The 17146-nt window shown below is 42.9% G+C and overlaps 1 protein-coding gene across 1 annotated transcript in view; it reads left to right on the top strand.

Annotated features, from left to right (window-relative positions):
- Positions 1–692: 692 nt before the first annotated feature.
- The window catches only part of NPC1 (NPC intracellular cholesterol transporter 1), a 27262-nt gene continuing 10808 nt past the window's right edge, over positions 693–17146 (top strand). The window contains exons 1-11 of the mRNA XM_040585684.1: positions 693–946; positions 8028–8150; positions 8658–8764; positions 9331–9506; positions 10393–10560; positions 11186–11435; positions 13273–13349; positions 13966–14336; positions 14698–14924; positions 15473–15573; positions 16512–16614. Of these exons, the coding sequence (XP_040441618.1) occupies positions 866–946; positions 8028–8150; positions 8658–8764; positions 9331–9506; positions 10393–10560; positions 11186–11435; positions 13273–13349; positions 13966–14336; positions 14698–14924; positions 15473–15573; positions 16512–16614 (1784 nt within the window). The 5' untranslated portion in view covers positions 693–865. The remainder of the gene's footprint in view (positions 947–8027; positions 8151–8657; positions 8765–9330; positions 9507–10392; positions 10561–11185; positions 11436–13272; positions 13350–13965; positions 14337–14697; positions 14925–15472; positions 15574–16511; positions 16615–17146) is intronic.

The following is a 17146-nucleotide window of genomic DNA, read 5'->3' as shown; positions in this document are numbered from 1 at the left end:
ACGCTGTCAGGTACCGGGCCGTGAAGGCGATAAAGCGGCGGCGAAACCACAGGGAGGCTGCGGCGCACCCAGCTTGTGCTACGCTTCCTCCCCACCGGATCCCAAACTGATCCCGAACAGATTCCACACAAACAGACCCCAAACAGAGCGGCGGACTGCAACCAGCGCTCCCGAACCTGCTGGCCGCCACAGCGGCCCGGCCACCTGACGCCCGCCCGAGGCAGCGGCCGCGCCGGCGGGGCCCGGGGGCAGCCCGACGTGCCGCGCTGGGGAGCCGGCGTGCGTGGCAGCTGCACCGCCACAGCGCGCGGGATCGGAGCCCAACGCGTGGAAATCAGCAATTAGTAACTCTGAAGCAAAATTAACACGCTGATGAACTTTTCAATTAGTAACTCTGAAGCAAAATTAACACGCTGATGAACTTTCCCGCGCCCGTACAAAGCCGCTGCTCGGCTGCCGGCGCAGCCCAGGCGGGAGCCTCCCTTCCGCAAAGGCGCAGCTCCGCTCCCGCACCGACACCCGACCGAGCCCCCCCCCGCGCCCGCAGCGCCCCCCGCCGCCCCCTGAGGCGAGGCGCGGCCCGGCCGTGGCGTGAGGCGCGGTCCCGCCCCGCCGCCGGGGGGAGGCGGTGCCCGGGGGCGGGGCGGCGGCGGCGGTTGGCGGCGGCGGGCGGGCGCGTCCCCCCTGCCGCTCCTCGAAGGGGCCGGCGGCGGGGCTGGCAGCACCGCCCGGCCTGGCGAGAGCGGCCCTTCCGGACCTGCGCCGCGGCGTCTGCCCGCCGCCGCCTCCTCAGCTGTCTCTTCGCCTCCTCTCGGTGCTGTGGCCGAGAGCTCTGCCGGCCCCCCGCGCTCCTGCCCGCGCCGCCATGGGGAGCCCGCAAGGCAGCCCTGGGCGGGGCGGCCTCGGCCTGCTCGTCCTCGTCCTCCTGCTTCTGTCGCCGGCGCGGGTGAGTCCCCCGCGGGGCGGCTGTGCCTGCGGTGGGGGGCGCCGGGCCTCCTGGCACCGTCCGCAGGAGAGGGAGCGGCGGGTGCCCGCCGTGGGGGGCGGCATCCCCCCGCGTGGTGCTTCAGGGCTGGGGGGAGCCGCGGCGGCTCTCCGCGCAGCCTGAAGCCGGGTGTCTCCCGGGCGGGGAAACCGGCTTGAGGGGCGCGGCTGTCCTGTCCGCCGCCAGGTGTGGGCCCGGCCGCGGGGCTGGCGCGGAGGGGGCGAGTGGTCCCGGGGCGCTCCCCCTCGTCCCCGGTGGGCCGCTCCCTCCCCTTCCCTCGCTCCTCGCGCTGGCGCCGGGCGGGCCGAGGGCGAGGGCCGGGGCGAGGCGGGCGTGCGGGACAGCCCGGTGACACAGCAGGCCCGCCCTGGAGCACCTGGGCGCCAAAGCGGGCGTGCTCGGGCTTAGCGAGCTCCAACCTCTGGCCGGCCCTAGTGCCCCGCTATTGCACGCAGCAGCTGCCCGGGATGCCGCGTTCCTGTGGTGTGCCCTGGTTATGCAATGCCCTGGGCATGTGAGTGGCCGCACAGTCACATGTTCGTGCAGAGGCTCCCATATGTCCTCGCTGTCTGGTTCGGTTTGCTTAGAGTGTTTATTATGCTGGGTGACAGCTTCTTGGAAGTAATAATCTGTGTGTAGTAGTATCTGCTGTTTATTGATGTGTCAGTATGAAGACTACGTTTCCTTTAAAACTAATGACTAGAGTAAGTTGGACTTCTTGATACTCCAGGAAAAAAGTACTGTAAAAGCTTCACTTCTCTCTTCTCAGTCGTGTGCTGTTTGTGCTGTAGTCCAATAGGAGTGAAATGCCTCCACGCTCCTCTGGAGAAACGACGAGTGTCTTGTAAGCCTTGGTGGTTTGTTTTTTTCCCCCCTTCCTTCTAACAGACTTGGAAACATACTTTCTAGGTCAAGCTCTATGCGGTTTAACCCTCTTTAAACTCACAAGTTTGTCATCCTGTGTGTGTGCTGATGTTCTCCTGTCCTCTTCAAACAACCTCTGAAGAGCTTAAACTAGGAATTCATTCCTCTGTTACCACTGGAGAAGCTGATTGCTTAGTAATGACTCATGATCTTCAGGTGGGTAGGCACTGGACTTCACAGCTTACCAACACTCCTTTCTGTAAGGTTTTTGGAGGGAGATACTGTCTTGTAGCAATGAGGTGTGTCCTAGGCTGGTAAGGAAATGACAAAATGCTTTCCTTTAGATGACAGAAGAATGCTGAGCTAGAGGAGCTTGAAACAAGTTCCCCTAAGATTTAGGGGATCCTTGCAGAGGATGTGGCTTTGTGGTTCATAAGAAGTAAATATTGTAAAATTACTTTAACCATGCAGGTTTCAGCTTTACAAAAGTAAAGGCAAAATTTGAGGTTTTTTGGTGTTAACTCTTGTTCAGACTAACACTACACAAAGTGGACCTTTATCTTTTAAAGAGATGCTGGTCTTTCAGTTGGGCTGAGCCTGTATAGTATTAGATGCTTGCAGAAGAGAAGCATTGTGGAGGTGAACCTGTTCCCTCCCTCAAGCTGGTAGTATAATGTTTTCATGCTTTCAGTTGTGGTGTGTATAAATCAAAGTGTCGTATGTCATCTTTTTAAGGAAGTCAGTGGAGTAGAGTCACGTTTCAGTTTGCAATCCTTCTGTTAGGTACACTTTCACAATGAACTTGAAGTCTTCAGTCTGTATAGCATGTGCCTTTAACACCAAACAGTGTATGATGCAAGATTTGTGCCAGCTAACCCATTACTAATTGATGGTTAACTACCCATTAATGCCATCCAAGAATTACATTGAAAATCTTGGCTTCCTTAGTCCTGTTCTAAATATGGACTTACAGGAGGATAAAGTCTTGTAATTTCTCTTGTTCTGTGAACGTCCCACTGTACTGAATGGTCTCTTGTGCTTAATGGCAGCTATTTCATTGATCCTTGTATAAAACACAAGCTGTCAAGTTAGTGGGTAAGCAAGGCTGGACACAGATTTCTTGTCTACAAGAAAGCTGGGTTCCCAAGCTGTAGGATATATTTGAGTTTCTGAAATCCTATGGGAGGATGTTGATGGCAGGTGCTGCTCTCTCAGACTTGCCAAGTGGCCTGCAGTGTGCAGTTTCATGACCTTGGACACAGAGTTTTGAAATGCCTGTGTGGAGCAGCTTGCTTGGCAGGGATGACAATGTAGCTTCAGAACAAGACAGTAACCACTTCACTAAGTTACTTCCTGGAAAATCAGGAGTGACTTGTTTGTAGTCTCTCTGGATGGAAAGTGAGGAAGCTGTCTTAGAAGGGGAGAGGCGACTGAAGGGAATGACTGGTAGAACTGCATAGTATTTTGCTGGGCAGTAGACAAAACAAGTGTTGTGCAGTATTACTGTTCCCCTGCAAGGCATCAGAGATTTTTGTGCAGATGGCCTTAGCTGCAGATAGCTGCTAGCTAGGAGCCCTGAACTTTCTGATCATGCATGCAGTAGGTCTGTATTTTTTCCAATAAGTCATTGTCAGCTAACACCAGCTTACTCCCACAGATACTGAACTATTGCTGTTATTGAAACTTTCCCTTCCTACTTGGCCTTCCTGTGATATGTGACGTGTGCTTGGGTAGCTCCAAAACTGGGGCTGGCTTTGTCTGACCAGAAGCAGCTACTGATGGTTTTTTGTCTGAAAGGCAACAGTCCCTTTTACCTATGAGCAAAGGAACAAGAGGGGTTTGGCAGGCAAAGCTTGTCTCTGAATTGGCTGCCTCTGAACAAATCACTGAAAGAGATGGAATAAGAATTAAGCTTGTGAAGTTTCCTGTAGTCCATGGACCTCCTGTCATAGGGAGGACTGTGAGTTAACATGTAACTTCAGGGGCAGATTGCAAACTTGACCTGGTCACCTGTTTCCAGAAACTAGTGTTACCTTTGTTAAGGGTAACATGGTGTTGTTTCCCCAAACTCAGTTTCTCAATCCAGTGGGCAATACCAGCTATTAAGTGGGTTGTGGACTAGCTGGGGGGGGGGGGGGGGGGGGGGAGGCAAGCAGGCAAGTATGCTGTTTCCTGGCATCTTGCCCTGCAAGATTCCAGATGTACCATTCTAGACGAAGGAAGGAGAAACATCTGTATCTGATGCTGTTGCCTCTTCCCTATATTACTAATTTTAATTTGGAGAGCTGAACAATGTTCACTTGTCATCTGGTATTTGCAAGACTACAAATAGTTGCTGTTTCTGTATACAACATCATCATTGTTCTTTGTCTGTTTGACAGCTACATATTCGTTGTTGGTGATGGCTAATATTGGTGGAAGCATTGAAGGTTGATTTATTTCAACATGCAGTTGAAGAAACTTCGACTGAAGTAAATGTGTTTATGATCTGTCGGAATGCTAATTTTATTGCAAACAAATTATAATGCCTGAGAACCAGAAAGCTGTAACAGAACCTTTGTAGAATGTTAGTAGTTGTGAAATGTCCATACTTGTTTGTGTGCAAATTTGTTATTAGGGCTCCTGGAGCTCTGACCTGAGGTGAAATATCTCTTCAGAGTGAGTTTACCAGAAGGAGAAATATACTTTTCTGAACTCTGGGGATGTATTGAAGGCTGGTGTTAGTGTACTGCCATATGGTTCATAAATTATGCTGGGGGCAGGAGGGGGCAGCCTTAGCCTAAAGTTATATTGCTATTGCTCTGTGAAGTAATTAGGAAAGAGCCATTTTAAAATGTGGAACACTTACTAATGTGATTTAAAAAAAAAAGAAATAAAAAACAAAACCCAAAAAACCAAACCCAACCCTGTGTTAGTCTTATGGAGTATCTTGTCTTATTCAGACAGCAGTTGAGTTCAACACAGCATTTCTCTGTTAATCTTGGGGCTACAAGGGCTCTCACCTGTTTAAGAAAGATGATTGTTCACCCAAATCTTAAGTGACTTGAAAAATCTGACTCTGCAAGCAGTAGCTTTGTTAACTAGGACTTATTTACGCCTACCTCATCCCCCCCCTCTCTTCCTACCAGTGCAAGAATGTTCTTCTGAAAGAATGGAAAGAGCAAAGTACTTGTCTTACTCTGTAAAGCTAGCTTTTACTAGACGTTTTTTGGGGGGGAGAACTTCTAGCTATATCTTATCAGGGGTAATGGAGTAGTTACTTAGTTACTTGTAGTATCCCTGAATAGCGTCTGAACCCTAGGAGACCAGCCCTCTCCCATATTTTATGGCTGACTCACTGATGAACATGCTATTGACTTGTTAATGTCTGAGAGCTATGTTGGTGACTTTAGGCTGCTGTCTTTGACTGATTTGGTGTCTTTAGGCTTATTGACTTGATTCAACCACTATAAATCAAAGATCAGCAAAGCTTACCATTTCAGAAAACAAATTCAGAGTTTTATTAGTGAGATCCTGCTAGGTCATGGCATAAATACCCAGTCTTGGATTGTCTCTGAATCTGCATTCTTGGTGTTAATACTGAAATGGAGCTTTCAGACTTGCGCTTCTAGGTGTAAGTGTTCTAGCAGTTAAAAGTAACTTGCTTGCTCGGCTTTTCTAAACAAGCTGAAATCCTGAGTGATAAACACGTTAGTTTTTCCTTTATAGGTTTTATTGATGTGGAACCTCACTAATATGGTTCCAAGTTCTTTATTCACATTACAGGTGTAAACTAACACTGGTCCAAAATGCCTCATCATGCTTTATTTTGTTGTGTGTTTAGCTGAATACTTTTTGGTGCCTGACCAAGCGTCATACACAAGTAAGTTGCTTTATGTTCTGTCCTGAAAATGATGGCAAAAAACCTTTGTAGGTAAACTTATAGACAATACAGCTTGTATTTTATTTTGTATCTGTGCATTTATAACCAAGGAAGTGTTGACTTGAAATACAGATAGTTCTGTTTTTCTGAAGTTCAGCTACCCAATCAGGCAGTAACATTTCTGAAGTTTTTCTGTGTTAAAGTACCCTGATAAGTGTGAGGTTTCTGGTTTGTGTGTGTTTTTGTAACTGGTAACCGCATTATTTTCCCACACTTTCTACTTTGGAGGAAGCTAAATCTTTCTGAAAGGAGTAGGCTGATAACTTTGTGGGACTTAAAAATGAAGTGTTCAATAACAAGATTTCATGAAGCATAGAAAGTCTTGTTTGGAAAGTGTTCCTGGAAAGTATGATTATAACCTTTTCTAGACTAAACATGGAAGCCAGCCTGATATTGAAGAAATACCTAATTCTCTTCTCACAGGCAGTAGTAAGCAGTTAAAAATTCTTTGCCTTTTTGCAGGAATAACAGTGGATCTGCTCTGCTTGAGGAGATGACTAAGTCTCTTCTGACACTTGTGCATACAGACACTTAATTTTCTTTTCCCACTATAGATTGTTTGCTAGTAGCACTGAGGTATACAGGTATGAGGAAGCAGAGGCGAAGACAGTGACTTCTAAATTTGCATCAAAAAGTGTTAATGTCTGTAGATTAATTTGATACATGAACAAATTTACAATGTAGTTTCTGTAAATAAATTCCCATAACCTGGAGACTAACTTTTTGGCTTGTGCTGGTGTTAAACACTCAGTGTTTTGCACCTTAAGTGGTGCTTTCTAATTTGTAAGATTATAGTTATAGGTTTAGTTCAAAGAAATGCAAGAGTAGACAAAAGAGATTGTGATCTGGATGGGTGGTACTTAACTGACTTGTGGACCTGGCTTATGGTGAGTAACTTTGAATTGGGCCATGTTGCCTAGGTTAAGTTAATGGGGAAACAATTCAAACAGGGTCAGGTAAACTGTTGATGGTTACTGTCCCTGATTTAAAAAAAAAAAATAAATTACTGATTTACTTTGAAGAACTGTTAGTGGCGTTCAGAACAAAATGGATGTTGTGGAGGCATAATTCTGGGTAGCTCTTGAGTATTTTGAATACAGCTTTTCAGGGGCTTCACCAGTCAGTAAACAGTGCTATTCATGGTCAAGCACAAAGCGTGGCAGTCTGTCCCTGCAGTGTAAGCATATGGTGTTTCTCTGAAAATGTTAGGTCAAAGTTGTTCAGGAGATAAAAACAGGTGGGTTATCTCTCTGCCTGTACCATGCAAACCTCTGATCAGAGCTGGCAAAAGTGTAGTAGATGTTTGTGCAGTCTGCTTTCTACTTGCAGCCCAGGTGCACAGGAAAACCTTGAAGCTGTCTTAAAGCTTTTGCTGTAAATAACTTGTTATTGTATTAAATGTTTTAATTTTCAGAATAAATATTTTGATTTAGCATTTCAGATGTTTTGGGGTTGGTATCACTGGACAAAAAACAAGGTTTGCAAGAGGCTCTTAGCCTTTTTCAGTTTATTTTATACATATGAAGAGATTTCTGATTTTTTCCATAGTCCCTTAAATTGAAAGATCTTTAAAATCAGTCTTGAAGCTTTTATTTACTTGGCACTGTAAGCCCATTTAGATGTTGTATGCTTAAGTTTGAAAGTGGTGGAGAGCATCCTTTGAGATAGTGAGAGTATATGGCATTCTATGGTGAGTGCAGAGCTGTGAAGTTATGTTTCAAAATCCTCTTCATGCTGCTACTTCCTCAATCTGTCACTGTGACTGAGTTTGCAAGAAGGATTAAAAGGTGGCAGGAAGAACTGATACAATGCATATAAACAATACACTTCTCTCCACATACAGACCCGTGCTCTAAAGTGACAGTTTAACCTGCTAATCATATGCATTGTCTTGCATGAACACACTTTCTACACCACCTTATATTTGAATATTTGAGATGCTTTTCAAGTATTGATTTAGGTTTTTCTTAACTCTTATACTTGGTCTTAACTATAGAAAGTGTACTGCATGTTTGTAGACTGGGCAAGGAAAGGTGGGGAGGTGAGCCGGACATCGGTGGTGATGTGCAACCTGTCAAAAAATCCATGCTTTTGTTAATGGGTGTTTTATGTAGTACATGCTGATGTTTAAATTAGCAGGAAGTTGCCTAATCTGGACTGCAAATTACTTTTGGAATGGTAGCACATAAACTCTACAGTAGCAGAGGAATATGGCAACTATTTCTTGCAGTTAATTGGTTATCTCATGTTGATTAGGTACTTCCACAATCGTGTGTCTGGTATGGAGAATGTGGACTTGCTTCTGGAGACAAGAGATACAACTGTGCTTATGATGGACCACCAATAGCACTACCAGAGGATGGCTATGACTTAATGCAGGTGAGCTTCTTTGGGAGCTGAAAATAATTCTACACTTTAGAGTTCTTTATTGTGTTCTGTTGGACCTGTGCTATGACCTTTAGCTTTTTCATCTTAACTTGATGAAAGAACAGATAATCTGTTTTCTCAAGTGTAGCTCATAGCCCCAGCTGTGTGAGAGTAGTACACCTCAGTTACTGTTCAGAAATGAGAGGTCTCCAGCATGTGATTACAGGCTTTCACAAACATAACCTTCCATTATCATTCTATATATAGAACCTGGTGACTAAAGATCATCTGAAGGAGCTTTTTAAAAGGAAGTGATGCCTTGAACCAAATGTGGTGGTTTTTCCTGTTCTTTAAAAAATCTCATTGGCTAGACTGATTTATTTTTTTTCTGTGCATCTCCCACAGCAACAGCTACTGTCTTTGAAATATGAAGCAGAACCCATACCTATAACAAGTTCTGAAGTCTTAAACATGCTTTTCCTTCCTCCACTCCCAATCTCACTATTGTTTTCATTTAAGGAACTCTGTCCAGGTTTATTCTTTGGCAATGTTAGCACTTGCTGTGATGTTCATCAGCTTCAGACTTTGAAAACCAACTTGCAGCTGCCTCTGCAGTTTCTCTCCAGGTATGCTTATGAATAGCAAAGCAACTATAGCTTTGTAATGTAATAAGAAAACATAAGACTCTGTTTAAGCAGACTGTAGAAAAGATGGTAACTTCATTTAAAGGCTTATTGGAGCAAGCTCTTGGAGTGACTTTCTTATCCTTTAATTTCATGAAACAACTACTTGCAGTCTGGGTTCAGTTTGCTGGTAGAATAAACATTACCTTAGTTAGTCTCAAGCTACTGTATTTTTAATGAAGCCTTCAGAGTGACATAGAACAAAAAACTGAACAGTACTTTAACAGAAGTCTTCTTGCTAGCAGCAGTTGTGTTTTCCTTCAGATTCTACTTGTGTCTGCTGTTTGAGGTAGGCAGTTCTGCTAGTGAATGAAGCTGATGCTACTGATGGAGTATTGAGGAATTTTAAGTGCCAACTAATGTTGTATTGCTGATAAAAACTTGCAGAATTTAAATACTTTGTTCTGTCAGTCTGAACAGAATGTTTATGCTTGCTCTGTACATTAGATCAATATGCCTTCCATCTTTATCTCTTAATCTGATTGCTGTTCGTTGACTTTCCTACCCAGATGTCCATCATGTTTTTACAACTTGATAAACCTCTTCTGTGAACTGACTTGCAGTCCAAATCAGTCTGACTTTTTGAATGTTACAAGCACCATACCTTATGATGATCCAATTTCAAAAGAGAACAAAAGTAGCATTACAGAGCTGCAGTACTTTATTGGAGAACGCTTTGCAAATGGTGAGTAAAGTGTGTTAACTTACCTAGGCTTTTGTCAAGGCAACAAGACCAATGCTTTCTCAGGATGAACTGAGAGGGGGAGAAACATCTCTTTGACTGTCTTTCAAAGTTTGAGGCATCAAATAGGTACCAGTAGGTCCCCCTTGAAATTGTTGGAACACTAATGTCTGCTTGGGTAGGAGACATTACACTGACACTGTTAATAACAGTGTTTTTGAAGACACAGCTCGTACTGGACATTAACTTCAGAAAAACAAAGTTGTTGCCAAATACTGAATGTCCAAAGCCTACCTGATACTGAAACTGGCAAGTATACGATAGTAAAGTTTGTACACAGTGCACTACAGTGGTTTTCTAAGAGGCACTCATTGCTCTTGAATGGACTGTTGTAGTCCTATGTCAAACCCAAAGATTTTTTTGAAAAATTAACAAATTTGGGTTGTGTTTTGTTTTATAGCAAGCTTGAAGCATTAATTTGGTCTTTGTATACTTTGTGCAGTGATATTTAGTCAAGTTATGAGACACTTGAAAGTCATATATGGCCTAGAGGTCAAAAGTACCTTAAATATTTGTCATGACTTCCCCTGAATGGAACCTTATATTAAGTGCTGTTCCCTCTCAAACAGTAAAGTAGGTTCTAGGGTAACGCAGCTTCATGGTGACTTACTCGGACTAAGAGTAAGGCCTACTCTGTTACACAGCACTGCAACCTTACATACTCTAAATACAACTGAAAACATTATTCCACTATTGTTAGGATGTTTCCTCTTGAAAGCTATAAGCATGTTCTTTGAACTTGGTGAGTCTGTAATTGTTGGAAGTGCTTGTAGTGCTCACTCAACAGTAACATTGGTTTATGACTCTTGTCTTTGTTTACTCTTCCTAGCAATGTATAATGCCTGCAAAGATGTGGAGGCTCCATCAAGTAACGTTAAAGCACTGGGGCTGCTCTGTGGGAAGGATGTCAAGGACTGCAATGCAACCAACTGGATTGAGTACATGTTTAGCAAAGACAATGGACAAACTCCTTTCAGCATTATTCCTGTCTTTTCAGGTAAGAAACTGAACACTCCTTGCCTCTGAAGCTTCTGTTAAAGGCTGTGTACTATAGCTAGTGTACTGGTCTGCTGAACAGCTGCCCAGCTATAAATTTCTGCAGTCAGAGACTTTCAAAGCAATGTAAGATTTTAAAAAAAATCGGTTTCTGCATGGAAGTTGTACTTGCTTACTTTGTCTACAGCTTCTTGCTGTATAGATCTCAAAACTCATTAAGCAATGGACTGAGTTTAGGCAACTAGATAGCTTGTATTCCTTGGGGAAACTAGGGTGGTACCCTGATTCTTTAGGATTTCTTTGTAAGGAAATTTTTGCACATATCATGATCTGAACAGATGAAGGGGGGTAACAAATCATTGCTGGAATGATAAAAGTATTTGCTTGTTGGTTTTACAGACTGAAGTGTTCTAAAACATGACCAGTCAGTAGACAACCATAAGTGGTTGGTACCCGCTATGGAAAAGGTAGCAGTGGCTTCAGCTGTAAGGCAAAGAAAAGCTGCCCTATATAGAGGCTAGGAGCTTTCATATAAAGAGTTAACTCATTTAACTGAGAATGTTTTGTTGAAGATCTGAATTTTTACTTGGTAGTAAACTGGCTCTGTAACTTGTGGTTTGTCACAGATGTTCCTGTCCATGGAATGAATCCTATGAACAATGCTACCAAAGGTTGTAATGAGTCTGTGGATGATTTGACAGGACCATGCAGCTGTCAGGACTGTTCAATTGTTTGTGGTCCAAAACCTCAACCCCCTCCATTGCCTGCTCCTTGGCTTCTGTTTGGTTTGGATGCTGTATATGTCATCATGTGGATCTCCTACATGGGATTTCTACTTGTATTTTTTGCACTAGTTTTTGGAGTCTGGTGTTACAGGTAAAATCAAAATGCTCAGCTCTAAAAGTCGCTTGCTTTTCCTCTACTTCTTCACCCAGCCAAAAATTGTGTTCTATAGCAGATGCTTGTACTTGTAGGTGTTGGGACATGCCCTAAAACAATGTGGTGAAGAGTAAAGAAGACAGTTTAGTTGATGTGTAACTCATAACATCCCCACTTACAGGGTCAAATACACAAACCTACAACTTTCATAAGCAAGAACTTGAGTATGTAGAAGTCTGGGGAATGTATCTGCTTCATCTGATAGATGTTAAGGCTTTGTGGTAAAGAGTAAAGTCTCAGTTCAGCTGTGTCTGTTCCTGGCTGGTGTGCATTAAGGTAACCTCAAAGCACTGCTTTCTAGGAGCGGTGAACTGCCTTCATACTCAAATGTCAAACTTCTTTGGAAGCTGTGGGGTTTTACAATGCTTAAGACTAGGTCAGTACAGTAATAAACTAATGTCTTGGAGAACCCATATGACTAAAAATGCAATCATGTTATTTTCTTGAAATAGCTTGTTCCTTAAGTTGCAATTGGAATGAGCTGGAAAATGCCAACAGTGGAGAGGCCTGTTTACCCCATGCAGTGTTTCAGTAAAATCTCCGTTACTTCTGGCTGTTGTTACATGTACAGCAAAGTGTTTTAACACTTCAGTTTGCCAGGAAATGTGGCTGAGGGGAAAGAATCACTAAAAGTTTGACTTGAAGGTAATGGGATTGTAAGAAGTCAATTCAAGACCGCTGCAAGAGCAAGGTCTAGTATTAGCAGCCACATGCAATTCATAGCAGTTTTCCTGTGGACTAATAATTGAACAAAACAATCACTGCCCTATTGCAAATTAAGTCATGAATAATTTGCAAAATGCTATAGTTACTGGAAGCTCAGCTTTTGTTTAGTTTTTTCCAGAATAGGAAGCTAAGGAAAAGTAAGGGACAGCAAGCCAGCTTCTGTGCTATGTGATACTTGCTAGTGAAGTGCACTAGTAGCTGTAGCTATAAATGCTTGGGTGTGGGTGTGCTAGCAATCCAGAGCAGTGACAACATATTATTTCTTAATAACACTTTCCAGATGCTTCCACTCCCTTATATCCTTAAGTATGGCAGTATTTTTTGGTGTAACTTCAATATTAGTCAGTTGTGACCAGTAATCTGAAATTGCTGTATAATAAGAATTAAACCTGCGTGGAAAGGGATAGTGAGTACTACATGCTTAGTAGCCTTATGGTACTGGGCAACATGCATAGTAAACTACATTAAATGGTAGGTGTGTTTGCGATGTGGTTGATAGTTGCCATGATCTGATTAGATTACCATGAGGAGGCTATTGAATTTATCTCCTGCCCTGGGTATTGGGAATGAGTATAAGCAATATAGGTCTATCATGAGTGTTCTGTGCTATAACTTGCCTGTCTTTCAGGACAGAAAATGTACCTTACTGCCCTTTTCCCTTGCTTCACCATTTCTTCAGGCTAAGTAGGTGTAGCTCAAGCAGTTTGACTGAAGTAAAATATTTCTAATCTAGAAATCTCTTGCAAATATTATCATTCTTATGATCAATTTAAAAATTCTGAGCTGTTAATGCTACTGATCTTCTAAATATGCGTAAAGAACATATGCTTGATCCAAGCTGGAAAAGTTTAAGACTGTTAACATGGCTGCAAGTTGTTCCAAAGGATCATAAAGCTGGAGATTGCTGCTCTTGAGTGAATAGATGCAAGGGGAACACGGCACCTCTAGATTCTGGAGGAGTAAAATATCAAATTTATTACTAGCAGTGGGCTCTATTCTTACTGTAGGAAGGGGAGCAGGGTAACATAGCTTTCTCTCTGTCTTGCAGGAGGCGGCACTTTGTCTCAGAGTACACACCAATTGACAGCAATATAGCCTTTTCTGTGAATTCCCATCGTGACAATGGTATGTCTTGGATAAGAGAAAGCTGGCTTTGGTGCCTTCCTGTGGATGGACTCTGAAGCTTTAGCTTTGTTAGACCTTATCCATTCTTACAGGACTCTGTTTCTTCTAGTAATTGTCTCCCTTTTTTGGAATCATACTTAACGCTATTTTGCTGGAAGCCCTGGGTGCATGGTTTATGGACCTAACTATGCTAATAGAAAGTTCTGGAGTGCTTTGTAGCTGGGGCAGAGGGAGGACAACATGAATCCAAAATGATTTGATCATGTTCTAACCATCTATGTATTCATTCAAAGCATGCCATGAAAGAACTGTAGTTGACTTTGTGTAGCAGCTGAGGCAGTTCATCTTAATCTTACCTATCTTTTAGCTGCTTCCTGCCTTTATTTGCTGTGCCTACTGCCGTCAAAGACGGTCTTACGTTAGGTGAGGCAGTGTTAGGTACAAGCTGGTTTCTGCCCCCTTGACCTCAGTCAAGGCTTGGTCTCTGGGTCTGACCATCGGTGTAGGCATAGCTTCTGGTGCTTACTACAAACACAGCTAGAATAAAATTTTATCTTTCCTAGTGTCACGAAAGCTGCTTAACTGACTTCTCAAACATGACTTCTTTCTCTTACAGGGAAAATTACCTGTGGTGAAAGGCTTGGTGAAAGGTTTGAGAATGGTCTAAGGATGACATTCACGTCATGGGGGGCTTTCTGTGTCAGAAATCCACGTCCTGTTATCCTCTTCTCTGTGGTCTTCATAGCAATGTGCTGCTCAGGCTTTGTATATATTAAAGCAACTACAAACCCTGTAGACCTCTGGTCAGCCCCAAGCAGCCAAGCTCGCAAGGAAAAGGAGTACTTTGACACACACTTTGGGCCTTTCTTTCGTACCGAGCAACTTATTATTCAAGCACCAAAGAGCCATCCAGACACCTATTCACCTTACCCTTCAGGAGCAGATACACCTTTTGGGCCCCCGCTCACCAAAGAGATTCTCCATCAGGTAACTGGGACTTTCAAGAGCAAAGACCTAAACCTACCTAACAGGTATAACCATATGGAGTTGGCTTCCATCTGTAACGCCATGTGTCCATCAAAGCAATCACTAGATATTCATATTAAAAATCCTAGTCTTACCATAAAAGCTTTTTGCTGAAAATCTTTGTTAGAGTAGACTTGCAAGCTAAGTCCCTGTAAGTATTCTTAGTGTGACTGTAGAAATAATAGGTCTAGCAATGTGCTTCTGTTGACATGTGCTACTGTCTCTGGAAACTGGAATATAGTATATGCACTTGAGTCCTGTCTTGCAACATAAATACTTTCTTGTGCTGCTTTTAAACTATACTTTTTTTTTTCCCCCCAAGGTTTTGGATTTGCAGGATGCTATTGTCAACATAACTGCTTCTTTTGACAATGAGACTGTAATGCTGAAAGACATTTGCCTGGCTCCTCTTGCTCCCTACAACAACAACTGCACTATACTGAGTGTACTCAACTACTTTCAGAACAGTCATTCTGTTCTAGATCATGTTATTGGAGATGAGTTCTTTGTCTATGCAGACTACCACACTCACTTCTTATACTGTGTTCGGTACGTAGTATGATCACATGCTTTTCCAAACTGTTGGCCAACTAGATCTGGCTGGCAAACAAAACTAGCTAGTTCTCACTACTCCCTTGAACCTTTTCTTACCCCTTTTTAAACTCTCAATACTACATGGAACTGCAGGTTAATATCAGTTGCCTGTGTTTCTGTGTTCTAGTACTTTAGCAGGAATTATGTTTTAATTGGACTTCCAGTCACATTTGGTTTGGTGCACACACTGGCTCTGGTTTACCTTAAACATGTTTCAGATGGTTCTGAGGAGTAAGTTCTGTAACGGAAGGTGGTTGCGAAGCTTTCACTTCAGTTTCTAGTTCAGTTGGGTAGAAGGTACTTCTTGTCTTAAAAGTAAAAAGCTGTTGTAACTGACTATCAAGACAGAAATTAAGACAGCTAGTGATACATAGCACAAGGGCAATGTTTGCTCTGAATTTAGATACAGTCTTAAAGGTCTCTTCCTTATAGCTTTTATGTCCTGTGGTGCTGTGCCTCTGTTTTAAGCAGAAGCTAACAGTTATGGCTGCTGATCTCTTTAGGGCTCCAGCATCACTGAATGACACAAGTTTGCTTCACGATCCCTGCTTAGGAACATTTGGTGGACCTGTATTCCCATGGCTGGTGTTGGGAGGATATGATGGTAGGTGGCAACACAGTATTGCAGTTCAAGTCTTGAGAGTACATACTTGTGTGCCATCTTTGGCCCTAAAGGTGCATTCTCATTTAACGCACGCGTTTAAAGGTACTCCAGAGAAACTGGAGTTCTTCTAAATTTCAGTAAGTAAGGATATTTTAAATAACTCTTCAGAGACTGGAGGCAGACTACTCTGGTAGTGCAAAATACAAGCAGCCTATTACTGGAACATACTTGTCCTGTTGACAAGTATGCAAATGTTCAGTCTGCTTTGGGCCAGCTAAAGGATCCCTAGTTTTGGGGGACTAGGTAAAGACCTGAAGTATCTCAAATTGACCTGCTAGGATATGCATGTATTTTGCTCTTTTGATTTAGAATAAAGGTTTGTCACTGATCCGACAAAACAGTTAAGAGTAAGGCGTTCAAGAGGAAATCCTTCCATAATTACTCTAAAGCCAGAATTTTATTCAAGCAGTTTATCCAATTAAACATAACTTGACAGATACATCAAACATAAATGTACTAAACCAGCCTTTGAAGGCAAGCCCTTCTTGATTAAACTGTAGGTGTTTTTTACTTGCATTGAGTAAAACAAAACCTAAGTATGTAAGAGAGGCACAGTGATTAGGGAAGACACATCCTGTTTCTTACTAGATAGAAAGCCATAAGCATAGAGTAGCCCCTTGTCTAACCATGCAACAACTTAATGTTAGAGTACCATGAGCATGGTAAACAGTGAATACAATTCGGAGTGCTTATTGGTTTCTATTATTTCAGTAGCGTGTTGCAGGACTTGGTGGTGTTAAACCTTCCATTTAATGGAGTTGTAGGGATGGGATTGCTATGGACAATACTAACTTTAAACTCGGTTGTATCAGCCTATACTAGAACATAAGCTCTATCATTTCATAATGCCTGTCAATTCTTTTTTTTCTGTTCTACAGATGATAACTATAATAATGCTACAGCTCTTGTTATTACTTTTCCCGTCAACAACTACTATAATGACTCAAGAAAGCTAATGAAAGCCTTGGCATGGGAAAAAGAGTAAGTAGGCTTCCTGTATTCTGAGATGCATACATTACTTAGGGCAGCTTTGAATGTGGATACATGAAACACCTGTACTATTAGTTTCTCAGTACGTGTGTTTTGAGGCAGCAAAACAGGTTAAGGGTGGACTATGCCAGTCCTAAGACGTTCACTTTATCTGGCATACTACATCTGCTTTGTAGGCCATAAGTTCTAGTCTTGTTAGTGGCCATCTAGTCCGGTAGTACTTGCTGATAAGTAGCTCTGAAATATTTTACTTTGGTTAGAATTACAAAGGTGGACTTTTCAATCTACTGGACTGATAACCGCCAATGGAAAGATCTAACATTATCCTGTAACTCTCAAACTTTAAACTTCAAAAACCTCTTCCTTCCAGATGAGGACCTAAAGCTTTAATCCCCTTTGTCTTGAAGAGCTGACGTTGGCTTGCACAGGCCAACTACTCTGGTTAACAGTTTGGATAGAAACTACTGTACCGGGAAGTCTGAGATTAAGTACAACTAGTGTCTACCTGTGTCACAAGTACACC

The sequence above is a fragment of the Falco naumanni genome, chromosome 3 (genome assembly GCF_017639655.2).
Source record: "Falco naumanni isolate bFalNau1 chromosome 3, bFalNau1.pat, whole genome shotgun sequence".
In the NCBI taxonomy this organism is placed as follows: domain Eukaryota; kingdom Metazoa; phylum Chordata; class Aves; order Falconiformes; family Falconidae; genus Falco; species Falco naumanni.
The sequence above is the reverse complement of the archived record's forward strand: the minus strand, read 5'-3'. Positions and strand labels throughout refer to the sequence as shown.